Below are 27,108 nucleotides of genomic sequence, written 5' to 3'. Positions count from 1 at the left end.
TGGAAGCTGTGCCTCCAAACGCATCCACAGCCTCTTCTCCCCACAAGCAGAAGTGGGTCAGCTTTAAAAGGGAAACCTTTAAAACAAAAAAATTTGCCTCTGTATCCCAACCTGGCCTTTTAATCTGAGAAGAAATACGCTTAGAACAAGTACCTTAGCTCAGGCAGTTCTGATGCCAGAGAGGTCCTAGTGTCTGGTGGGGGAGATGGAAGAAAAAAGCAACCAGAATAACTGCGACCGTCAGGAGGCTCTCCCATAAGCGAGTCTGGTTTTTTATCAAGTAGAGGTATAATTTAAGTTCTATACATTTCTAGAAAATTAGACTCACCTATATTTCTGCATGGAAGGGTAAAAATGGTAACTCAAAACCAAAGATATATTTTAGAGCCATCTGCTATTTTAGATCATCTGCTCCATTTCCACAGGTTATGGAGGACTGGCTGTACTCACATTAAACACCTTCACGTCCTTTCTGTTTCGGATTTCTTCTACAAGAGCCAGTGGCTTTCCTTTAGGAACTGGGATTGTGCCAAGGATTATAGTCCCTGGGGTAGACAGCGTCTGACGCACAGCTTGAATGAAAGGCTGACTGAAGAGCTCCATCTTCCCAATCTCGTCGATGACACACACTCTTTGCCCCGGACCACTGCTGCAGTCAGCCTGAGAATGACAAAAGACTTTCACTGGGACACCAGAGTCACATTAACCAAAGGGCCCAAGGGTCCCACTCCCTAGTCACTCACCAATGAGGTAAAAAAGACAGAAACCTTTTTACTGGATTTCAAAAAGTGACGTAGCATCCCACAGACCACCCTGGTACTGTGAGGGAGGAGACTGCACAAGGGGAGTCCCAGGAGCTGGGAATCATTAGGACTCTTGGTGGCTGGCAGCCACGCCTGCTACCAGTGGGATGTTCAAGGAAGTAATGGACGTAAATTGGAATAAAGTCATGAGAAAGAGAATCTGAGATCTAAAGGATGCAATTGTACTTACTTTTTTTTCCCCTTTAGCCAAGACTCGTTTCCTTTTAATTTTCACTTGTTTCCAACAATGCTTATGGACCAGATCATGAAACACACAAGCATCTGCCCAGAGCAGTTATCAGCCCCCCAGCATGTAGGGAATCTCATATGGCTCACAATGGAAAAAAGAGGCCATTATTATCACGAAAGGCTCCCATGCTTGCAGTCTCATTTCTTTTAAATCGAGGTATTTGGGTGCCACTTATTTTCTGGTTGTACATAAAGTTTGGTCTCTGTCTTGGATCCCCTCTCCCGAATCACTCACTCTGGGGGAAGAGATGTGTTATGCTGTGAGGATACTCAGGCAGCTGACGGTGAGGTCCATGTGATGAGGCACTGAGGCCTCAGACCAACAGCCAAGAGGAAATGAACCTACCAGCAACCACATGAGCAAGTTTAGAGGCAGGGCCCTCCTAGTCAAGCCTCAGATGACCACAGCCCCAGCCAACAGCTTGCCTGCAGCCTCAGAACCCCAGCTAAGCTGTACATGGATTCCTGATCCTCAGATACTGTGTACAATAATGCGCTTGTCATTTTAAGCTGCTAAATTTTGAAATAACTTGTTCCATAGCAACATATAATACACATGTCCTCTATAGAAAGCCTTCCTAGAGAAAGCAGATAGGACTTTGGTTGATTCTTCCCTGGGAGGGACACAACAGGACATAATAAACATAATAAACACTTCAATGAATGGTGAATGACAAATACACCTTATATATGTTTGTATGCATGATTATTTTGAAAACTGTATGTAAAGCTGATTTACAAAGTACTCTTCACTACAGTTCTGATTCCTTAAACGATGACAGCAATACAGTCCCAGAGGGCACGTATGAGTTAAGCTAGATTTTGTTCAAATTCCAAAAGCCTAAGGACCGTATGGTACAGTGTGGCTGGTGGTAGGGATCAGTGGCAACCAGGGACAGCCAGTGACAGACGGGGCTGCGGGCCCAGATCCTAAAAGCCTTCCATGGCACACACAGAGGTGGGAATCTTCTCCCACAGCCGAAAGAGTCTAAGCCAGGGAGGATCACAAGTTGTGCTAGAAAGACTGCTGGCTGTGGAGTCAGAAACACATGTTAGACTCCTTTTGGAATACACAATATAAGACAGTGGGTGTCTAAACCCCAGTTGTGATTGCACACAAGCAGTAGAGCAGTGTTTTTCAGACTTTTAAGTAAGCGGTAGTCTATTTTCCTACTGCATATTGTACACTTATGAAATATTTTTCCACTCATTTTATTAGCTAAAAGATCAAGAAGGAGTCCACTGTAATCACCCAAGAGAGGTCTGAATAATCTCCACACTTCCGTGTTTCTGACACGCTTCATTTTTGCCTCTCTATTAAGTGTATCTGTACACATGCCTGGTCTCCTCGCTTAGGGCAGGTACATGGTTGTCCTCATCTGCATCCTTCCTGAGGAACTCACCGATGTCCCAGAGCTGAGAAGTGGGGAGCGGAAGGGGCAATGTCAGCCTCCACTGGTGGGGTCGGGGGGAAGGGCAGAGCATCTATGAAGTAAGTCACTACTTATTCCAAGTTTTTCCTCCAAAAACGAACGCCATATTTGTGAGAAATAAAACAGCGATCAACCACCCGTCTATGATAATAAAAGCAGACAACTGTACAGGAAGGCTTCTGTCTTCCTGGGAGCATGCGACTCCAACTGACCTGACTGTTCTCAAGTACTGTGGACATTTTGTTGCCCCCAGAGATGATGAGTAATTGTGGACGTCATTCCTCTGGAGGCTATTATCTAAAAGTCAAAATAAAACTTATTCTGGCACCTCAAAATGACAGTTTTGGAAGGTGCCAAATCAGACAAGAAGTGATATGAAACAATGTGTGTATACATGCACATGTATTTATTTGACTATATACATGAGGGTAGTAAAATGCACGTGGCCGTGTGTACATACACACGTACAGGTAGAAAGTGCGTGGCTCTTCAACAACCAGCCTTCCTGCAATTCTCTAGAACATTCACTAGTGAAAGCTCACTGACATTTATTTAAGTTTCAGCACAAAAGTATTTGGACTCACATGCATACATGACTTTCTACCAACTGGACATTGTCATTTGGAAACCTTAGCCTACATAAAATCCTCAATCTCTCCAGAATTAGGGAGTTTTATAATCCAAGAACTTCAGGAATCTCAAAAATAAATCTGTGATTTTTAATTAAAAATGCAAGCTATTCATATTCAATTGAGAGAAAGATGTCAGATGCTGGGCTACTCTGAAGCACGTAGACAGCTTGCTTTTCTAAATAATACAAGATCATACACTCAAGGTCTTAAAAAAAGAACCACCATAGTGTTTAACATGGTTTCATTTCTATATAAATTCAAGCAACTTTAAAGGGAAACAAAGAAATAAGTAAGTAAACATTCACCCCCTTTCCATTGTTCTAAATTGACAGAGACGCAGACTTAGAACAATAGGGGCCCAGGTTCGAAGATGGTCAGGAACCCCTCCCCAACCCCCGGTGTGGGGAGAGCCCTAATGAGCTCCCAGAGAAACTCCACCTGCAGCTGCTGGAGTAAGGAGTGTGTAAAAACTGTGGGTGGCTCTCAGCCACGTGGTCATCATCACGATGTACACACCATCTGGGGTGTACACACCATCTGGGGAGCACCCTTTCCTCCCCTCACAGCCTCTCCTCAGAGGGCAACCCAGGCAGCATTGCTTCCTAGGACCACACCTCAGTCCTATGGAACACACTAGCCTTCCTGGCTGCACCCCTCACAGGCTTCCACTTCAGCTGATTATACATGTTCAGTCACGAAGCACACTTTTAGTTCTCCTGTTCCGGGAGAGAAGCTATTTCCTTAGATAGAGTCCTAAAATTGACCAGTCAGGGATCAGAGAAGCTACGAATAATTTTATAACTTTGGTTACACTCAGCTAGTTTGCTTTCCAGAAAGATTAGAGCAACAAATATCTTCGTACCAGTTATATCAGAGACCTGAAAAGAGTGTGATTTTTTTGAGTCCTTTGTTTATTTTTATATATACTTTTAAAAATACAAAGAACATATAAATATAAAATAATTTCATTTAACCAAAATGCCAAACTGAGAGCAAGCTAATCAAAGTGGTTTTTGCCTTATTCTGAATTATCTGCATAATAGATATTTCTAGTGGTATTAATGTTAATTTTAGGAGGACTGTTTGGACTGTTTTATTTTAATATCAGACACACAGACTAGCTCCTGAGCTCACCCATCTGGGACGGCAAGTACGGAAAGTCATGAAGGTGAATTAGAAGTGTCTGTCAGAAGGTAGGCAGCAAAACTGCAGCCCTTCCCCCAAACAGCAGCAAGTTGTGGGGAAGCAGAAAGGCAAATGGTGGTAACAGCAGCCATCTCTCAGTCAGCCCACAATTCCTCACCCACTGAAGTCATTAGCAAAAAGTACAGGGCTCCGATCATATTTTATGTGTGTTTATTCCAAGCCTTCAAGTTTCATAATCCCTTTGCTGTCTGGTGGCATATGGACTGTGAGTCTCCAGGGCACAGCCAGGACAAGCTGTCTAGACTGCCCAGTGGTGCCTGATAGCCTGGCCCTTCCCCAGTCAGGCATACTCTGGGCAGAAGCTGCTCCCCCGGACGTGCCAGAGATCCTCACCCCGGCGCACAGACAGACTAGCTCTGAGGCTCTTCCTGGATGTCCTAAATGGCCTCTCGGGACTCAAACGGGCTTACCCACATGGTCACCTGACCAAAGAGTGCTTGAATAGTGCCCGTGAGGTTTTCCAAGCTATCTTCAGACTGAAATGACACCTACTGGCTGACAGTCAGTCCAGTGAGATGGAGAGCCCAGTACTCCTTGTCCTCCTCATGCTCTGAGCACTTGGGACTGGCCCAGACATTTGGGCTCCTGGGACTCCATGACAGATTATGACACCACTCTGGCCCCCAGCTCCCTGGCAAACACAAACCCAATTGTGATGGGAGGCTCCTCTCAAGGTACTGCCGTCCATCACCTCAATTAACTCCTCAAGAAGAGAATCACAGCTATTGCTCTGTTGAGCACCTCCTAGAAGCCAGGGGCCAAGGCACTTTACAAGCATTACATTCGTCCTCTCAGCAACTTCACATAGCAGGTAACAGCATCTGTTTCACAGATGAGGAAATGAAATGAGGCATTAAGGGATTTACTCAAAAATCACTGGGAGCACAGTGACAGAGCTGGAGTCAAACCAGAGATCACCTGACTTGAAAGCTCTCTTCCACACCCTGTGTGCAATACGCTTCCACACTTTCATTCTGAAATAAAGGACAGCATCTAGGAAATTGACCTAACCATGGAGAAACTGCTTTCCCCTCCAATAAGAAGGAATAGCACTCTGGTGTTCAGAGATCTACAGAGGCATACGCACAAAACCTCAATTTATTTGGAGTAATCATATTGCTCTAAATTACTCAAAAAAAGAACTCATATTTTGGGCCTGAGAATAATATCACCAAAATCATTTCATCAAGTATGGATAGCGAATGGCCCACAGCAGTAGGCAGATATGATAGAAAGTGAAAGGACTTCTCTCCTCTACCAGGAGCACATCCCCGTGCAGGCGGTGGAAGAGCTATGACCAGGTGTCCTGATATGTCCACCTTCCTGCCGTTTCTTTATCACCTGACAGTGTTTACAAAAACCAAATTTAAAAACAAAAATTCACTTCCTTAGTAAAAATTTTCATCAATATGTAAGCTTTTGGTAAATGTTTGGTATCTCTGATACCTGATATCCTTTTCATTAGAAACTGCCTAGAGGAGAAAGAACTGATTGTTTTTGTTATAATAAAATGGTGATGGCTTTTCTAATGGGGAGGTAACCAGATACAAATAGAGAGAAGTACAGCTTAGAGTGGAAAAATGCTCAGCCATTATGGCTTTTTTTTAGTTCAGCTTCAATGTATAGTAATTTTATGTTTGTTAATTACTGCTCACCTTGCTGGAGAAAGTATTTCAAAAGAGAGTAGTTAAATTTGCTTGCCAATTAAGGCCTCAAGAGAAAATTATTTTTATCTTAAGATGATCTAATAAAGTTTAGATAAAATTAGAATTGGCTAGGGGCAATCTGATGAGGAGGATGTGCGTGGTCTCACACTATCTCCCCACTCACTGCTCATTAGTGTCAAAGAAAAAAATAGTAACTATACAGTGGAGAAATAGGACAATTCCTTGATCAGATTTATATCACTAAACATCAAAATTAATATCACTAAACATCACATGCCTCCAGATGAGCTACTCGAGAAGGACGCGTCACCACTTATGGAGTATTCCAGCTGAATCTGGTCACGAGGGAACATCAGAAAAACTCCAAAAGCGAAATGTTCTATTAAACTGGAACTACATTTTTTACAAATGTCAGTGTCCTAGAAGACAAAGAATGACTGTGGAAAGGTTCCAGATTAACAGAGGTTATGGAGATGTGACAACTAAGTGTAACATCTGACAATAGACTGGACGTTGAACTGCAGGAAAAGAAATGTTACAAAGAATATTAAGTCAACTGATGAAAATAAAACACTAATGATAGATTAAAGTATTTTTTCAACGTAAGATTTACAGAGGTTGGTAACTATATTGATTATGTAAAAGCATATCCTTATTTTTAGGAAAAATATACTGAACATTTAGGAGTAAAGTACCTTGATGATTGCAACATATTCTCAAATAGTCGCCCCCTTCCAGCTTATGTATTTATACACACACACAGAGAGAGAGAGAGAGAATAAGCAAACAAGGCAAATGATAAACATAGGTGACTCTGGATAATGAGAGTATACAGGTGTTCTTGCACTATTCTTACTTTTACAACTTTCTCTAAGAGTAAAATTTTATCCAAATGAACTTAAAAAAATTATCAGTACAAAAAAAGAAAACACACATATATGTACTTTCTCAGTACCAGATTCAAGAAAACAACCAACTCACCCCGTATGAACTTCCTCCTAATGGAGTGTGGTTTTACACTGATATGCATGGGAGGCGAGAGAGAAGGAAGTGCTGGAAATGGGACAAAGTGAGTGAGGAAAAGGGAAAACGGCAACAGTTGACACAAACTCAACCCCAGTCCAGCTTAAGGGACATGCGACTTAAGGAGCATGCAACTTTTCTGTATTTCTTGAGAGTAGGCTGCAAGAAGAAAGACATGAAGGTGTCATAACCCAGGGTAAAAGCCTGCTTAGCGTCTAAATCCACAGAATCTCACCAACAATCAGAAATAATAAAGTCTCAGTCTCTGCTCAATAGAAATTATGAAGTTTTGCCATGACGAATCTTGCAAAATGAACTGCAGAGTCAACCTCATACTGAATTTTCACTTCATTTTCCTAAGCTGATTCACTGTAGGAATGTCCTTACTGACAATTTAAAAACTGATTTTCTGTTTGCATCAGATAGCTTTTAATTTCCCTGGCTGATCCTGCATTATGGACTTGTAATACATGAGGTAGAGAAACAGAAGCTGAGGGAGAACAAAGAATCAAATGCCACATTTGCTAACGGCAATGACGGAAATTCTAGCAATGCTGAGGCGCTTGTCAATCTTTCAAGAATAGATCCTGACTAGAACTTGGTTTTTCTGCATTCTTTCTAAAGCCAAGTGGCCTGAAACACTATGGAACACTTCCAGGTCAAGAGTCTAAAAAAACAAAAACAAACACAAAATACTTTTCCCTAGACAGGAGTCCTCTCACCTTCAAAGGAAGTTTCTAAGATTTTCCAAAGCAGAGTCTATTTCAGAATCAAAAGTAGATCCTGCTCTCAAAAACAATATACTTTAAAGCCTTATTTTAATCAAAACAGGAAAATACAAGGCTCAAACTATGTTGATTTTCCCTGGATGTTCTGATTTTAGCTTACTCTTCCTTTCACAGATCTTTGTAAAAGATGGCACTGTTCGCCTGGAAAACAGGGCTCTGAGTAGATGTCCTTTGCTCTTTAAAACATTATAATCCATTGTCTCCATTTTGTGTGAGTAGGAGATACGTTGAAAATCAATAAAATGGTACATCTTACATTGCATCAAATTTTAATAAAGCATTCAGGGTAGCTGTCAAAAAGGCCATTATGAAAAAGGCCAGCATTATCTTATCAGCCTTTATCATTAGAAAACAGAAAGAAACAATCCTAATTCCAGTCGCACCAGAAAATAGGAAGGCCCTATGAATAACCTCACCAATAAAAATTTTAAAGAAATAAATGGAGAAAGAGAAACATATTTTTGGCTGTGGAGAATTAAGATTATCTGAAAAATTAAGATACCCGTTATGTCAAAATAGCTATAGTTCCTATCACTCCATATGACACTTTTTTTTTTGATGGATAATAAAGTCTTGATTCTATAGTTCGCTCCAGCTCTACCACTTATGCAATCAGTGTGTCCCTGGGCAAGTAACTTTCCATTCTATGCCTCAGTTTCCTCATCTGTAAAATAGGAATATAATGATAGTGTTCTGAGGATTAAATGAGTTCACGCCTGGCACGTAGTTTGCACTCAATAATAGCTTACTACTACTAGTGCCACCATTATTACAGTTTCTGAACAAGGCCATTTTTTGAAGAAGAAAAATAAAAACGATTACCATGGTAATTAAAATACTATGGTACTGATGCAAGGATCAAACAGATCAATGGAAGAGAACAGATAACTCTGAAACACTACACATAAACACGCACACATAAATAGCTTTAATATAATTAAGCATAAAAACTAATTAGAAACGGGTTATTTAACAGTTTTAGTAAACTGGCTAAATATCTGGAAGAAAATCAGTTGAGAATCTCATAGCATATTACACTCAAGATAAATCCAAATGGATTGAAAACATAAATGTTTAAAAAAAGCATGCAGAAAAAGAAATATATAGGTAAAATTTTATATAAATTTGGAATAGGGATAGACTTTTCTCTATGTTGAAGGGAAAACAATCACCAAAGTGAAGTGCTAACCTGAGAAAAATAGAATCAATAATATAAAAAGGCTACCTGCTTTATAAAAGATCTGTTTAAGCCCAAAGAAAATAAATGGGAAGAGCAATGGATGAACAATTTAAATTAAGGAAAACTTAATGAACAACTGAAAAACATTTAACCCCATTAGTAATTGAAAAATGCAAATCAAAACAAAGAGGTGTGTTGAAAATAAGCTGAGTGCTCAGGACTGGCAAAGTGCAGCAAGACAAGCACACTCACACCCTGACAGTGGGACACAAAGTCAACGCCGCACCATAAAGACCTTGAAGGTTCACACCCCACCAGCTCAGACTTCACCTTTTAGACCCTCCCCAGGGAAACAATCACGGCTAGAGAAAAGGACTCATGTATAAAGGGTGCTTTGTTGCAAGTTTATTTACAATGGTGATACAGAGCCTGAATGCCCAACACTGAGGGAGTAATAGTTAAATCAAAGATGAAAACTCATATCATGAAATAGGATGAAACCACTAAAATCTCCCAGCTTTGAAGATTAGGGTGTTGTGAGACCATTCCCATGGCCCTCAATCACATTAAGGGAAACACACCAAGCCTATGAAACTATATATAACATTTTCCCTGATCTTGAATGACTGAATAAATAAACCAGGTATACAAAAGGGGCAGAAACAAAATAAGCTAATATTGGCTAACTTAGTGATAAGATTATGAGTTATTCACATTGTATTTTTATTTTTATTTTACATTTTTTATAATTTTTTTTAACCGTGAATATCTAGAACTTGAAAACTCAGGAAAATAACAAATGGTGACAAATAAGGAAAGAATTAACTCATGGAATGAAAAAAAAATTAACAGTCAACCCTACTAAAGGCTTTCCAAAAACCAAAAACCACTCTAGAACGCTTTCCACACACACTCTATTTTTCTTTATTTCTCACGAGCGACCATGATGCTCAGGCTCCATTCCTGTCTAAAGAAACGTAACCAGGCTGGGCGCAGTGGCTCACACCTGCAATCCCAGCACTTTGGGAGGCCAAGGCCGGTGAATCACAAGGGCAGGAGTTCGAGACCAGCCTGGCCAAGATGGTGAAACCCTGTCTCTACTAAAAATACAAAAATTAGCTGGGCACAGTGGCAGATGCCAGTAATCCCAGCTACTCAGGAGGCTGAGGCACAAGAATCGCTTGAACCCGGGATGTGGAGGTCGCAGTGAGCTGAGATGGCGCCACTGCACTCTAGCCTGGGCAACAGAGCAAGACTGTCTCAAAAAAAAAAAAAAAAGACAAGAAAAGAAAAGAGAAAGAAAAAAGAAACACAACCAGAGCAGCTTTGCAAGGTGGACCTGGGTTGTGCCTAGGCCTCCCGAGCCTATCTCTCACCTGGAGCTGCTCTTCAGCTCCCGGTTTTTTGTTTTTTTTTTTTTTTTTTTTCTGAGGTGGAGTCTTATTCTGTCACCCAGGCTGGAATGCAATGGCGCCATCTTAGCTCACTGCAACCTCTGCCTCCGGGGTTCAAGCGATTCTCCTGCCTCAGCCTCCTGAGTAGCTGGGACTACAGGCGTGTACCACCATACCCAGCTGATTTTTGTTTTTGTTTTTAGTAGATACTGGGTTTCACTATATTGGCCAGGCTGGTCTCAAACTCCTGGCCTGAAGTGATCTGCTCGCCTCAGACTCCCAAAGAGCTGGGATTACAGGCATGAGCCGCTGCAACCAGTCCTAGCCACATCCTTACTTCCCCATCTGCAAACAGGCATAGCCCTGCTTGATCTAATTAGAGAAGTACTGTTTTCTTATTTTTTGTAGTATTAAAACACACACACACACACACACACACACCCCTCAAACTATCTTTCACTCATACATAGTGACACTTCTTACACACAATGGATATCTATTATTGGAATTTGTGTTTTCATAGATCCCAGCACTATGAACACTGTGTCCCTTTATAAAGGGTTTCTAACATTTCCAGTTTACTTGGTTGTTTTCATTGCCAGTGTCAAAAATGGTCTGTTTATACTTCCCAGTTTTGTTGCCTAATTATTTTAACTGATATTCTTTTCATTTTTTTCTTTAGTATAAAGACAAAACACTAATTCCTATTCCTTTCTTCATTCCCATAAAATATATAAGACGGGAGAAAAATTTCTGCTCCAGAAAAGAAATCCATGACCCTGACTGGGTAAGAATCCTGTATTAGTCCATTTTCACACTGCTATAACTACCCGGGACTGGATAATTTATAAACAAAAGAGGTGTAATTGACTCACAGTTCCCCATGGTTGGGGAGGCCTCAGGAAACTTACAATCATGGTGGAAGGCGGAGGGAAAACAAGGATATTCTTCACATGGCAGCAGGAGAGAGAGGGAGTGCGGGGGAAACCACCACTTTTAAAACCACTGGATCTCATGAGAACTCCCTCACTATCAGGAGAACAACACAGGGGAAATCCCCCCCATGATCTAATCACCTCCTACGAGGTCCCTCCTTTCACATATGGGAATTACAATTCAAGATGAGATTTGGGTGGGGATACAGAGCAAAACCATATCAAATCCCCTGCCAGGAACTTTTTCTACATGGAATGTACACGTCTGCATTTGGCAATCAGAATATTAAAAGTTGGGAGAAGTCTGTATTTCTTTATTTTTTAATTAAAAAACAGATTCATGCTCTGATCTGGTCAGCATATGATCTCTTATATAATCTTGCAGCTAGACACTAAACACCTGTGCAAACGCTTCTCCCAGGATTTGGTCTACTCTGCCTGAGCAGGGTAAGTAAAAAATTCTTTGTATTGACCCAGTCAGCTCCTAAAAGCAGAATCTTCACTTGGTATTTCATTTGAAGTATTTCACTTGCCTTTTGAACATTTAAGTAGAGAGGAATGTATGTGATGGAAAAACAACTAAAAAGAAAAGTATCATGTTCTCTGCTCCCACACAACACAGCAGCCACAAGAGTCACCAGCACAGGAACTGAGGGAAAGTTCCAAGAGGAAGGAATTAGGGAAGAAGGAGGTGGGAGGAGGAAACAGGGTATAGGAAGAAAAGGAGAACTTGGTGGATTCCAAGAAACACAACCCCCTGCTGAAACAGACCATAAGATACCACTAGCCCTCTGAGATTACAGGATATCCTCAGAGGCTATAGCTAAAATCTTCAGCAGCCTTTGGGCAATCACCATTACATACTTCAGCTGAGTTCTGAATGTCAAGGAGCAGAGAGGCAAAGAACTGGGAAGATAGTTTGCTCACCAAAAAATATGGCAAGTGCCAAGGGCCTCAGGCTGGCATGTGTGGGAAGTCTGAGTGAACCCGTGTGGCTGAAGAATGGCAAGATGAAGTCAGAGGTTAGTAAGGCCAGATACCACAGGGCTACAGGGTCTTCTAGGCCATTGAAAGGACCTTGGACTTTATTCTTGGTGCCATAGAAACCTCTGGATGGTTTATAATTGGTTTTTGAGACAGGTCTGTATCATTTAATTTTCACAAATCAAAGTATTAAGTCTATAATAGATTAAACGACACTCACATTCCTTAACATGGTCCACAGAGCCCTGCATCTCATGGCCCCCACCTCACCAAACTTACCTTCTTCACCTGCTCCTGCTCCAGGGCTCTGAGGTCTTAATGCATCTGTTCCTGCCATTCAGAATATTCTCCCTAGAGCTCCCCACCCTGACACATATGAATACCCCGACACTAACTCTCTCTCCAGTGCCCTCTCACCTGTTCCTTTCTGTTTAAATGTCATCTTCTCAGAACTCTTTTCTGGTTCCTTGGTCTAAAGTCAGTTCTTCCTGTCCCTCCCCACAGCACCCTGTTCTTTCCTTCACAGCATTAATGACAATGACAAGTATAAATTTACTGAGTGTCTGCCTTTCCCACTAGACAGTTTTGAGAGAGTAGAAAACATGTCTGTTTTGTTCATGACTGTATATGGAGTACTTGATAAATATCTGATAAATAGATACATAAAACAATACATAATAAAACAAAAGTTGGTTATTTGAAAAGATCATCTAAATTGACAAACATTTAGACTGACCAAGAAAAAAATAGAAGATTTAAATAACTAAAATAAAGAATGAAAGAAGTGACAATACCACCAATCATACCAAATAAAAAGCATGGGTGAATCTACGAACAACTGTATGTCAACAACTTAGATACTTCAGATGAAATGGACAAATTACTAAAAGGTACAAATGACCACAACTGATTCAACAAAAAATACAAAATCAACAGACCTATAGGAAGAGATTGAATTGGTAATTTAAAAGCTTCTCACCAAGAAAAACCTAGCCCACATGGCTTCTCTAGTGAATTCTATCAATCATTCAAAGAAAAATCAATACCAATCATCCACAAACTCTTCCAAAAATTAGAAGAGAAGGAAACACTTCCTAACTCCATGAGACCAGTACAAACCTGATACCAAAACTAACCAACAATATCCCAAGAAAAGAAAGCTACAGACCACAACTTTTGTGAATAAAGATGCAGAAATCCTCAACAAAATATGCCTGAGTAAACTCTATACAAATAAGACACAGTTAACATCATACATAATGGTGAAAGACTAAATACTTTCTAAGATTAGGAGTAGGACAAGGATGTCTACTCTCACCACTTTTATTCAGTGTTAGACTGGAGGTTCTAGCCAGGGTAATTAGGCAAGCGAATGAAATAAAAGGCATTCCAAGTAGAAAGAAAGAAGCCGTAAGATGTCAATAGTGTTTTTCTTTTTTGAAAAAGGTAATATAATAATATAATGTGTTAACTGCTTACAGTACTTGGCAGGCATTCAATAACAACTGGCTATTATGTTCATATAATGACATTTTCTCTTCCTAAATGTTTGTTGTGCTATGAAACCAGGTTAAGATATGACTGTGAGAAGACAGAGGAAAGACCTATCTTTGGGAATTGGTACCTGGGCATTAAGAGCCTTTCCAAAATAAAATATTTATATGTACTGCACTTAGAGGAATTTACTTGTAGCTCAGAGTGATAGCAAATTATGTTGTTTATCCTTATTAAGACTCGATCACCTGATGACTTTGCAACTGTAAAATGCAAAACCGGGACCTTTAAGAGCAAAAGGCATTCTGTTTCCATGGCCAGCAACTCCCACAATGCACTAGGAGCAGATGGGTTCAAAAAGCAGAAACCACGTACTCACATTCCTCAAGACGGGGAGTGCCAACTGCTCAAAAGATGTCATGTCAACCACATACTGCCCAACTCGGCATTCACGTTTTCCAGGTGGAGGCTCTAACCTGAAGGAAAAGACATTGTGTTCTTTGTTGAAAAACTCCTGTATTGATTTCTGGTTTTTAGCTGCTCCACTGAGCCTCTGGCATTCCACATACGCTAAATCATCCTTAAAAATGAAAAACACAAAATGCGGTGGTCTGCTGCCAAGACCAGCTCGGTCGGGGAGACCCTAACCCAGCGGTGCTAGAGGAATTAAACACACACAGAAATATAGAGGTGGGGAGTGGGAAATCAGGGGTCTCACAGCCTTCAGAGCTGAGAGCCTCGAACAGAGATTTACCCACATATTTATTAACAGCAAGTCAGTGATAAGCATTGTTTCTATAGATTATAGATTAACTAAAAGTATTCCCTATGGGAAATAAAGGGATGGGCCGAAATAAAGGGATGGGCTCTGGCTAGTTATCTGCAGCAGGAGCATGTCCTTAAGACACAGATCGCTCATGCTATTGTTTGGGGTTTAAGAACGCCTTTAAGGGGTTTTCTGCTCTGGATGGGTCAGGTGTTCCTTGCCCTCATTCTGGTAAACCCACAACCTTCCAGCGTGGGCGTCATGGCCATCATGAACATGTCACAGTGCTGCAGAGATTTTGTTTATGGCCAGTTTTGGGGCCAGTTTATGGCCAGATTTGGGGGGGCCTGTTTCCAACAGTCTGCAAAGCTGATCAGGTTTTCTCTGCTTTGAACAGAGCTACCCTAAGTGTCCACACCTCCAACAATGGGCCTTGCAGTTACGGCAGGGCTCTCTCTTAAGGTCCAAGCAGCTACTACATCAACAGTCTTTGAAAAGTGGCACCAGAAACAGGACTAAGAATTATAAAGTGACAGGAGTTTATGACTTGGTGAATAAGTTTTAAGTAAAACATCACTTTCTTATACGTTTTCCATGTGATGGTTTCATTCTGTTTTCTGTCTCTGAGAAATCCCTAAAGGCCCAAGATTCTTGAGGATAGATGAGATCATTGGGCTCAACCCTGTGCCCAGGGAGAAACTCTCAGTCTAAAGGGAAAGCAGATAGGCATCCAAGGACCCAACAGAGTATCTGCTTTCGGTGAATTTAGCTCTTGTTGAAAAGCTCCCAAAGCACAGATGGAAAGGGGAGGTTAGATAATAAAACACCACAGAAATGAAAAATCAGTACCCAACTCTCGATAAAGGCCCCCGGGTGCCGGACAGCGTGACGACATCGAATCCTATTCTTCTCCCTCCCTGTCTGACTTCTTCTGTATAAAATCCATCGACAGGCACACCAGAGGATTTTAAAACCTCACTGGCTTTCTGGATCAATGTTGTTTTTCCAACCCCTAAAATAAAAAAAAAAAAAGAAGAAAAGCCCATTAGGAAACATTCCCTTACTAGAGCACACACAGCCCTTGTGGACTCTGAGACAGCAATTACAGTGGGTAGAGAAACGGGCTGTAAGTGGATTTATGAATATGAACTTCAATTTAATTTTGATTGCTCCAGGTGTTAAAAATGCTTAATTTCAAGTAGAAACAAGCATAATAAAAACAAGGATGATATCTTGAGGTTTATTTTTAAATTGTGAAACACTGTTAATTTTGTCACATACACAATCCCAGAATCAACTGAGTGGTTCCTGATGATATTCTCACGTGCCATTTGCATCCTGTGAAATGGTTTACAGTTTCCATTTTTCTGCCCAGGAAGTAACACTGCTCACACTTGAGTCAGGGGCTGGGAATTTAAGATTTCAGCTTTCAAGAGATTACAAATGGACCTACACTTAACAGTGGGAAAATCAATTTGTTCCTCCTTGGACTTACATTGCTGTAACTCCTGAAAATGTGTCTCTTAAATACCATTAGCATCCCTGTTAATGGTCACTTTCAAACTTTTTCATAACAGCAAGCTTATCAGGTTGGCAACTCCTTCCAACATCATCTTCTCCAGGGTCTGTAAGCATTTCTTCACCTTTATCCCCCACACCTTCCCCAATTTGAACCCATGCACCTCCGCCCCCTTATTCTCCCCACCTTGATCCTTCCTTTCCATCCACCCTGGCCAGCTGACTACTCTGATGAACTCATGGGCTTATAAGCACCAACAGGTGCTACCTAATACAGTAATACTAATCACTGACATTATGGAGCCAGACACTGTTCTAGCACACTTCAGAAGCATTTTCTTGGTTAAGTCCTCACAACCATCCTCAGAGGCAATTACCATGCTTATGCATATTTTACCGATGAAGAAACTGAGGCACACAGTGGTTAGGTATTTTACCCAAGGCTATACCCCTCATAAGGACCATACCTTTCAACACGGGCCTTTACCTGTCACCATGACTTTTTAAAATATGAGTCTTGCTCCCAATATGGATTTAAGTAAATGGCATCATGACTACCCTACAACGGAGAGAGAAAACTCCTAGCATGTCTGCAAGGGAGCTATTTTGAGATACTACAGAGTTGCAAATCATGCTATTTCTAAGACTACCCACTCTTTTAAACCTCCTTGACATAAAATATGATCCATTATTCTTATTTAATGTATCTATCTTCACACTTCACATTAAAATAATGGCACCTGGCTTTCTGGAACGTGAACAGCAACCCAAGAGGATTCCGGCTACAGTGAGCCACAGTGAGCATGCGGCTGGTAGAACTGTGGAGAACATAAAATGATGAAATTCTAATCCAGCCCTGGCCCTCAGTAACAACTGCCTTAGGAAAGTCACTGAAGAATCTGTTTCATGCAAGTAATGGCACTGCTGAATGTGTAAGCTGGTACTCCTTTTCTGAAGGGCAATTTCAATGTGCCTACCACAGCACCCTGCAGTTCATGACCAGGAATTCATCCTCAGGAAACAACATCAACAGTACAAAATGTGTGAAATAGGACATTCACTGCAACGTTCTTTGTAATAGCATAACACTGAAAACAACCTAAATGTTGATTAGTAAGAGAATGTTAACACATGGCACCACGCATACAATAGCACATAAATACACAGGAATACCATGCAGCCATTAAAAAATATACTGCTTATGTGTATTTATTAGCATGGAAAATAGACCACAGTGTATGAAAATAATATACAAAAAAAGCAGGTTAATATCAGAAACCATTCCATTATGTTTTTTAAAAAAATAGTCAAGTACGTGTCTACAGAAAACAAAATATCAAGAATACAGAACAAAGATTTACAACGTTCATTTCTGTATGTTGAAATTCCCTGTGATTGTCACTTTCTTCCTTAAAACATTTTTTTTTTTAATTCTTACACTGAATGGTTCTTACTCTTATCCTAACAAAAAACGCTGTTTATATTTTGAAAAAGGTAAAATGGAGCAATGGTAACTATTCCTGTTCACAAAGGGTATACTCTGGGGACTGTATGTTGTGTAGAACATAGTACACCAATAAATAGGAAGCATTAGGGCAAAGTCCCTTTCGGCTTCTTCAGCTCTAGGAATCTTCTTTCAGTTAATTTTTTCTTCATTAGTTAAGCTGCTACCCCAGTGCTGTCTGGATAAGAAATGACCTCAGCTTCAGGAGACCTCGAGATAGTAGCTGTATACCAGGCACAAACAGATCAGAAAGCTCTGGAATTATTTTGGTTCTGGTTCTCCCCTAAGCAAATCCTCAGATAAAGATTCAAGTGCAGGTAGTTTAACCTGGGCAGTGACAACATGATGGACTGGTAGGGAAGAAATTCAGAAAGGGAAGGGAAGGACACCAGCATGAGGTGCACTATCAAGCAAGTTCCACTGGGGGCAGCTGGAGCTTCATCCCACTGGGGAATCCTAAGGGACAAGTCAGGGCAAGTGGCTCAGTTATCCTGTCTGAGGAGTGAGGAAGTAGGGAATTTATCAACTAACTTTCACCAGTCACCGGTTGAAGGCTAATCCCAGGGCACAGGAATTCCCTGGCTCTTCTGGCCTGCTCTGTGTGCAGGCCAAGTGGGCTCCAGGGACCAGAGAAAGCCCTCCAAGATGAGTCACAGGTACAGACAGTTGGAAATCGGAAAAAATGCTAAGTGCCAGGGACACTAAGAGGATATGCAACGAAAAGTGACCTCTTTGCGAGGAGACTTTACCTGAACATGTTGAGAAGGCAGAAAGAAACTAGGCAAATAAAAATACCAGACAATAACTCCTAATGGGGAAAAAAAGTTGTCCGTAAAAGGAAAAAAAATAAATAAATAAAAATTAGAGGGCATGGGGGTTCATGCCTGTAGTACTAGCTACTAGGGAGGCTGAGGTGGGAAGATGGTTTGAGTCTGGGAGGTGGAGGCTGCAGTGAGCCAAGATTGTGTCACTGCACTCCAACCTGGGCAACAGAGAGAGAGCCTGTCTCAAAAAAAAAAAAAAGAAGAAGAAGAAGGGAAAGAAAGATGGGTAAGGTGGCTCACACTTAAAATCCCAGTATTTTGGGAGACCCAGGTGGGAGGATCATTTGAGGCTAGGAGTTGGAGATCAGCCTGGGTAACATAACAAGAGACAGGTCTCTACAAAAAAACAAAAATTACCTGGGTGTGGTGACATGCGCTTCTAGTCCCAGCTACTCAGGAGGTTGAAGCGGGAGGATCACTTAAGCCTAGGGAGTTTGAGAATGCAGTGAACTTTAATTGTTTCACTGCACTCCAGCCTGGGTGATAGAGCAAGATCCTGTCTCTAAAATAAATAAATAAATAAATGGAAGATAAACGATAGATTATTATGTGGCTCTGTTGTGATTATCTTTACATGGCCATAATACTATAAACATTGACTAATGTAAGTTACGTTGTAACTACATTAAGAAGAGGAGGAGAAAAGACAAAGGTGTGTGAATTTGAGGACAGGTTTAAGAGAGCTACACTGTAGAATCTGAGTCTTTCAACTACGTGTAGATAAGACTTTGATAAAGAAAGGAGAAGCAAGAACCACCACCAATACAATCACGGTAACAGGACACCTCCATTATAAAACACACAGATGCCTTGGGGTCAACCTGCTGAGTATCAAACTGCATTCCAAGTTTCAAATAAAGGACCGACAAACCAACTTTCAGAAAACAGTTCTTTGCAGTACTTAGGAGTGACTTTAGATAGCAGGCATTTCTCAAACCACCCTCCTCCTTCTCTCCTCACCCTCTGCTCCCCATCTCCCCCATCCAATGCCTGATAAAATTCCAAAGTCTGCAATATTAGCTGTAGTCTTTGCTGCTTACGGCTAAACATAATCATTAAAATAAAGTGAAAGAGAATTCTAGATCCAGGGTTATGGCCTTTGATACCTGAACCCACAATAAACTTCAAAATTAGATTTGCCTTAAAAAGCAGCTGAAGAAATCACTCTCTCCACTCTTAGCACATCTTTCTTGTTTTTAGCCTATCTGATGCGACCACCAACATCCTACCTGTCCTTTTTAGTAATGCTTGATAAATGGGTCGCGCCTTGATTTAAAAGCATCTCCTCCTACACCTCTCATCTGACCTCAACGCTATCCCACTTCTCAGATGAGAACTCCACAGGCCACAGGGTTGAGGGATCTGACAGACGTCAGGAGGGGACAGCGACAGGAACAAGCAAGAGTGTCGAAGAAGGGCTCCTGTAGGTACCAAAGCTTCTCCACCTGCGGCCTCAGCTGAGGTGGGAATTCGTGGGGATGGAGACGGGGATGGGGGTGGGGGGATGAACTCAGATGGGAAAGAAAGGTTACAACTGCAGCTTTGCTCTCCTCCAACTAAAATTTACCATGTTTTTAAACGATGAATGTAGCAAAGACCCACAGTAAGGAAGTACCTGTGACTACCAATAGAAATCAGACATCTCCACTTCACATCACGGTTGCTGCAGATCTCTTGAAATACCATATGTGCAGACCACAACGTCAACACTAAAGTAAGGAGCTACCGCTGCCGCTGGCCCCTGCGGTTTCAGCCCTTCATCAGGAAGCCGGCCTAGGACCCCTCACAAGTGTGTTCTAATCCTTTAGGCCCTACGTCTTTTAAATCACGTTTTCCAGGAAGGAGTACAAACTCTTCAGACTACCAAGCCCGCCATTTAAATTGGGAACTTCAGAGGCCGGAGCCCTGGAGCCGGGGTCCGTCTCCGACAGCACAGGGTCGCCCTCAGCCCGCGCGCCCCCACCCCCTCGGCCTCTCGGAGGTGGGGATCCCCGCAGGGTTACCTGGGGGCCCTGTTAGGAACACGTGCCGGGCCATGCGGGGGCGGGGGCAGGGGTTGCGGTCAGGGTACCAGTCCGGGTTGGGGTCGCTACTCAGCTCAGGTCCGGACTAGGGTCGCGATTCGGGACCCGCCCACCGCGTGTCGCAGGCCCCGCCCCCAAGCGGTACTTCGACCGGAAGCACCGCCCTCAAGACCACGCATGCGCCTTCTACCACGTCCTCGATCTGCGCCTGCGTACTCAACCCTTGGCGTTTCTGCCTCTGCGGCGGCAGTTCCTAAAAGCGGAGCGGGTTGTGCGGTCTCTAAGTTTCATCCTGGGTTCCGGGCTTTTGTGGGGTATTTGCAGAGATAAGTGCGTGAGAACGTCAGTTATTAAACTGTTGCTGCTTCAAGTGAGCGCCATCACCCAGGTTCTGCCCCTTGCCTCCGGACCTAGGAGCTGAAATTGCGCAAGGCTGCGGGGACAGCCCTTTTGTAGAAGATTTGTGACCTGGAAGCATTCCTCAAAGGGGGATGCCATGTTAATGACTCCAACCTTGTTCTCAGCCATTCCTGCAGAATAGAATCAGCTGGGGAGTTTTAAACTTGTTCTGATGCCTGGGTTTCACCTGCAGTAACAAGGGATGTCTTCTGACAAAATTGCAAGTTTAGTTTAAAGATCTAATTGGCTTATATTTAGGATCTAGAATCGGAAATAGATCATTCCATTAAAGCAAGTAGAGTGTTCCAGTAAGCTGCGCAGAGGAAGCTGGCTTTATGGGCAAAAAAAGGCTGAAGAAAAAAACAACAACGAGTGGGTATTTCAAAGTTACTTTCCTTATAGGGTTAAAACAGATTGGACTTCGTTATTGTACTGACTCAGGTTGATTAAAATCTCCTGGTTTTTGGGAAAACTGGCCTGTTTCAAAGTTCAGTTTGGTTACATGGCACTTGGCACAAGTGACTCGATTCTGGTTTGGTCTAGTCTGCTAGGGCCAGTCCAAAACAGTGACCTCCCATATATCTTGTTTAACATGAGTAATTGGTCTTGGGCGAGTCCTGAGCATCTGTATTCTTTTTCTTCTTTCTAAACTCCAGGAAGTTCCTGAAGTGCGCTAGGGTTGAGAACTACTGGTGTAGGCAGACTTCCCGTCCTCAGCCATGCATGAGAAGCCTAGTTTTCCCTCTTTACCTTCACACCAAAGTGTATAAAAGTCTCTTGCAAAGAATTAAATAGCTTCTCCGTCTTACTTTACCACTGCAAGCGTTCCAGCCAACGAATGACGTGGCAGTGGCCTTGGGCCACATTTACCTGTAAACTCTTTCAGTCTAACATGTGTACAGCTTAATTTGTGGTCAGTCATTCCCCATCCTGGCTGAGAAAGCAATTCAGTGAGTGTTCAACTTAATTGATTTCTGCCCACACGTGGACCTCCTGGTTTCCCTTTAGCCTGAGACTTACACCAGTCCAATGATTATCTAAAAAAACAAAGTCGGATTTGTAAAATACAGCTGTCATCACCATTTCTGCAACACTTGTAATGCTATATTATTATAACAGTATACTATTTATTATCCCAGCTAGTAATGTAGGGTCTTCCACCTTGATTTATTTTGCACTCTATGCATATTGAATACAATGAAAAGCTGATATAGTAAGGTAAATCCATAGGAGGAGCTTCCAAAAAAAAAAAAAAGGAAAAAGAAAGTATATCTCTTGTATCAAAAATATTAATTTTAAGTGTTAATCATATGGCATTTTCCATCACTGAAAAGCAGTTTGGATTTGCAAGGCTCTCCTTAAGTTGGGTTATTTTGTTTTGATGCTGTGCCTGGAATTCTGGCATCAGTTTAAATAGCTCAAAGATACATGGACTCCAGATATAGTGAATCGATGTCTCACAAAACAGAAAAAAAGACTTCATAGATGAGTGTTCTTTATCCATGGAAAATGAATTATTTGGATGTTGGTTACATGGATATCTTCATGTTAGAAAATTCATCGATTTGATGCTTAATTTCTACAGTTTCCTGTATGCGTTATTGGGCAACAATAACAACAAATTAAATAGCTTATATCCCTTAGAGATTAACAACAAAAGAAGATGACATAAATGGAAACAAATTTTAAAATAAATGGGATCTTAAAGTACTGTACCATACTGAATCCAACTTTTGCTTCTTATCAACATCCAATGGACGACTGTTTGTGTCTCCCCAAAATTCTTATTGTTGAAATTCTAACCCACAAGGTGAAGGTATTAAAGTGTGGGGCCTTAGGGAAGCAATTAGGTAATCAGGTCATGAGGGTGGAGCCCTCATGAATGTGATTAGTGCCCTTACAAAAAGGAGAAACTTGCTTTCTCTCTGCTCTCTGCCATGTGAAGATGCAAGAAGACTGCTCTCTGTCAATCAAGATGAGGGCCTTCCCTAAGAACCCAATCATGTTGCCACCCTGATCTTAAACTTCAGCCTCCAGAGTTGCAAGAAGTAAATGTTTTTTTTGTTTTTGTTTTTGTTTGTTTGTTTAAGCCACCCATCTGTGGTACTCTGTTATGGTAGCCTGAGCTAACACACAAGGTAGAATTACCTAAGAAACAAGTGATTCCAATGATTTCTTCCTGCAACACCTGGGTGCAGCCTCACTTTTGACAGGATGCAGTGCAGTTCTTTATTAAAGCAGTTTGTAGGTACAACTCTACAGTCTCTATGGTTATAAAATACCCTAAAGTCCAAAAAACACTGTTCATTTTGTTTTCATATCTACCCTTTTCCCAGAACTGTCCTAATTTTTAAACTGCAAATTCTGTGTCTTAGAAAGCCCCTCAATCCCAAGCAAACCAGGATGAATGGTCATCAAACTGTTAAAGGAACACTTGGGAAGTAGTGCAAAAGGTTTCATGTGGTTAAACAAGGTATTTCCTTCTTACAGACAAGTCAAAGGCTAATAATACTTTATTGTAAGCTGGTTGTCTTGTCAGCTGTGGTTATAGAATGAGTGTTTAATGCAGTCTGTACCTAACGTCTGAGCCATTCATACCCTGAGTTCTAATCCCTGTGCAGAACAATGTTCTATCCTGCCAGTAACCCAGTAGGACAGAAGCAGAGATGACTCTACACCCTCACTCCACCTCTTCCTGCAGCGCATGCCTGGATGTCCCCCACGCCCAACTGCTACTGGCATCCGGTGGCATCTTCCTGACTGGACACAGAATGAGAGTTCTGGCATATTTAGGATACAGTTTCCTAGGTACAGGAAAACTGAAAACAGAACAAATAAAAAGTATAGATGTGAAAACAACAAAGTGGGAAGAGAGACCGTTGTGTTGTTTGACCAGCCCACTGTTCATTTCACTGGATGGAAATAGCAGCTAAATTCTCCTTTTAGGAACCCGTTTTCTCCCAGGTTCTGTGATTGATAGGAGAGAACCTCCCTCCTCTTCTCATTCTCCAAGGAGAATACATGACCCAACCCTGGTCAATGAGATCATTCTGTCTTCCCAGCCTCAGTAATTGACTCTGAAGAAGCACATGATCCGGGCAACACATTCACCCCTAGCCAGTGGGGATCAAAGACAGCCACCAGCCACCATGACTGAAGCAGAGGGACAAGGGGAAGTGAGAGGGGGTGTAAGAGGCCTCCCCTCCCACTCTCCCCAGTCACCCCTTACTCATCCTCCAGGATGGGCTCAACTGTTACTGCTTCCCAAGGCTTTTGTGATTCTCCAGGCCCAGCCCCTGCTTCCTTGGCCTTCCCTTACAGCATCCCCCTGATTGCTGGCATCTACCTCTTCTGCCACCCAGTTATGAATTCCTCCAAAAGCAAGAATCTAGCCTGGGTGCAGTAGCTCACGCCTATAATCCCAGCACTTTGGGAGGTCAAGGCGGGCAGATCGCTTGAGGTCAGGAGTTCCAGACTGGCCTGGCCAACAAGGTGAAACCCCTTCTCTACTAAAAAGTACAAAAATTAGCCAGGTGTGGTGGTGGCCACCTGTAATCCCAGCTACTTGAGAGGCTGAGGCAGGAGAATCATTCGAACCCAGGAGGCGGAAGTTGCAGTGAGCCGAGATCGCACCACTGCACTCCAGCCTGAGGAACAGAGTGGAGACTTCACCTCAAAAAAAAAAAAAAAAAAAAAAAATCAAATCTGAAGAATTTTGCGCTATTCATCTATACCCAGAATATAGCATGGTACTTATAGCACATGCATCCATCACTCTGCCAGGAAATGTTGTACATTCTGGAGATACAGCAGCAAAGAAGAGACAGTCTCTGTGCTGGTATAGCTTATATTCTGGTGGGAGACACAAACAGATAGACAAGTACATAAATAAAATGTCACAGAGTGGTAAGGCCATGCAGGAAAAATAAAAGGATGGGAAATGGAAAGGGAAGTGGATGTGCTACTCCATAGAAGGTGGTCGGGGAAGATAGTACTGAGAATACAGCAACTGAGCAGGGAGCTGAAGAAGCAAGTCCTGCCGGTGTCATGGGGATTGGGGTCTAGATTGGCATATGCAGAGGTCATGACGTAGGAATACGTAGCCTGAGGAGAAACCAAGCAATCCAGTGTGGCTGGAGCAGAGTAGGAGAGACGGTTGCATAGAAGATGAGGTCAGAGGAGCTGCAGGGGGCCAGATAGTTCAGCCTTATAGACTATGGTGAGGACTCTAGCTTTTACTGTAACAGAGCTAGAAAGCCATTAGAGGGTTTTGACCAGTAGAATGGCATTATGTAAATTTTTTAAAAGGATCATCAGGCACGTGTGCAGGAAATAGACTATAGAAAGGCAAGGGTAGAAGCAGGAAGACCAGTCTGAATGCTGCTGTAATAATCCAGCTGCTACAGAAATAATGTTTGTGCATTTACTGGCACATGCTTATCATAGGTGCTCAACTGATATTTTCTTTTGCACATGAATGGATAAATGAATGGTATCCCCATAGACAGCATCGGACTGTCAGGGAAGACAAAGAGCAGGGGCAGAGCAGCAGGAAAGTCCTACAGGCTTTCCCATCTTTAAAGGATAGGTGGTACATTGAGGTAACCATCCGATAATCATCCTCGGGTGATGTCCCCATGGGATAGGCATAAGACTTTGCTTGACCAAGCAAGTTGGGCAGGTCACTCATCTACCAGGTGTTCCCCTTCTAATAAGAATAACTGGGCCAGGCGCAGTGGCTCACACCTGTAATCCCAGTGCTCTGGGAGGCTGAGGCAGGTGGATCACAAGGTCAAGAGATCGAGACCATCCTGGCCAACATGGTGAAACCAAGTCTCTACTAAAAACACAAATATTCGCTGGTGTGGTGGTGCACACCTGTGGCAGGAGAATCACTTTAACCCGGGAGGTGGAGGTTGCAGTGAGCCAAGATCATGCCACTGTACTCCAGCCTGGGGTTAGAGTGAGACTCCATCTTAAACAAACAAACAAAAAAGAACAACTGTGTATTAGTTGGTGCGACATACTAAGTACTGGAGCAGCTGAGCCCCACTGGGATGTCTCTGGTCACAATTCTGTAGTGCCACATCAAGCACATAGACACTGTCCCATCAACCTCTCTTTACAAAGGTCACCTGAAGTTACAGAACTAGACTAGGGGAGAGAGGACCAGCTGAAAGAATTGCTCTAAGGCATCCCCAGGGGTGCCGATGGGAGAAGCAGCAGTCCTACCTGTTTTGGGCAAACTTCTAGAATGGCATTCCACATTTCCTGCCTTTCAGTCTGTATGTGCCATGCATAATTCCCAACACTGTGAATATAATAGAAGATTCCTACTCTTGCGATTAGGTTATGTTATGTGACCTTAACTTGACTTTAAGATAGAGAGATAATCCAGGTGGGCCTGACCTTACCATAAAATCTGGGCATGTTCTCTGGCTGGTGCCAGCAGAGGAAATCAGAGATTTGAAGCCTGAAGATTCAACACGTTTTTGCGAACTTAAAGGAGAGAGAGCTATGTGGCAAGGGTGCAGATGGACCTTTGGGCTGAGAGCCAGCTGATGTCAGCAAGGAAATGAGGACATCAGTCCGTCAACCACAGACACCTGAATTCAGCAGAGAATGAGGGCGAGCTTGAAACTGAATTTTCCCCTAGATCCCCCAGATGAGAACACTCATCCATTCTGAGCAGAAAACCCAGCCACACATACCTGTGCTTCTGACCTTCAGAACTGTGACCTGATAAAGGGATGGAGTTTTGAGTTCTTACGTTAGTAGTAACTTGTGTTAACAAAAGACCATGAGATCTTCAGAGGAAAAAGGGAGAGCTTCATTTTCCATAAAAATAATAATAATAAAAAAAACCTTGCAGGTTGGGGGAGGCACAGCCTTTAATTCAAGTGAAAGTGTGCCCTTCCAAGGACAAAGGAAGGGTCCGACTTCATCAGAAAAGCTTCCTGCCTCAGTTCTCAATCAAGTCTGTTTATGCAAATGAAGGATTCAGATGTGCTCAGTTCCAATTATTGGAAATAGTTGAGGCCTGATGGGGTGGTTTTCAAGCCTGAAACCAGAAGTCTCTGACAGATGTTTCTTCTAAACATTAGGGTTGGGTGACTGGGGGGAGGGGGCATTTGGGCCACAGGTTATCTTGCTTTGGTTACAGGGACTGTTCTGGCTCAGGGGTGGAAAGTGGGGTGTGTTTCAAGAGCTGCCTTTCCGAGAACACAGGAGTGTGTGACCTGTCTTCTGTCACCCTGTTATGGCCATTTGGTTCTGTTTTATCAA

At 42.3% G+C, this 27,108-nt stretch overlaps 1 protein-coding gene across 3 annotated transcripts in view; it reads right to left on the bottom strand.

The window, feature by feature from the left end:
- Window positions 1-20,615, bottom strand: part of NTPCR (nucleoside-triphosphatase, cancer-related) — a 28,740-nt gene extending 8,125 nt beyond the window's left edge. For 2 of the 3 annotated variants that reach the window (XM_011997319.1, XM_011997318.1), the window contains exons 1-4: window positions 20,404-20,615; window positions 15,404-15,566; window positions 14,168-14,264; window positions 451-660 (exon numbers count right to left, since the gene is read on the bottom strand). In XM_011997319.1, the coding sequence (XP_011852709.1) occupies window positions 451-660; window positions 14,168-14,264; window positions 15,404-15,566; window positions 20,404-20,437 (504 nt within the window). In that variant the 5' untranslated portion in view covers window positions 20,438-20,615. The remainder of the gene's footprint in view (window positions 1-450; window positions 661-14,167; window positions 14,265-15,403; window positions 15,567-20,403) is intronic. The other variant, XM_011997320.1, reaches the window with a different exon arrangement.
- Between the last annotated feature and the right edge of the window lie 6,493 nt (window positions 20,616-27,108).

This window comes from Mandrillus leucophaeus, unplaced genomic scaffold (genome assembly GCF_000951045.1).
Source record: "Mandrillus leucophaeus isolate KB7577 unplaced genomic scaffold, Mleu.le_1.0 Scaffold537, whole genome shotgun sequence".
NCBI lineage: Eukaryota > Metazoa > Chordata > Mammalia > Primates > Cercopithecidae > Mandrillus > Mandrillus leucophaeus.
This window is presented reverse-complemented; position numbering and strand designations above follow the sequence as displayed.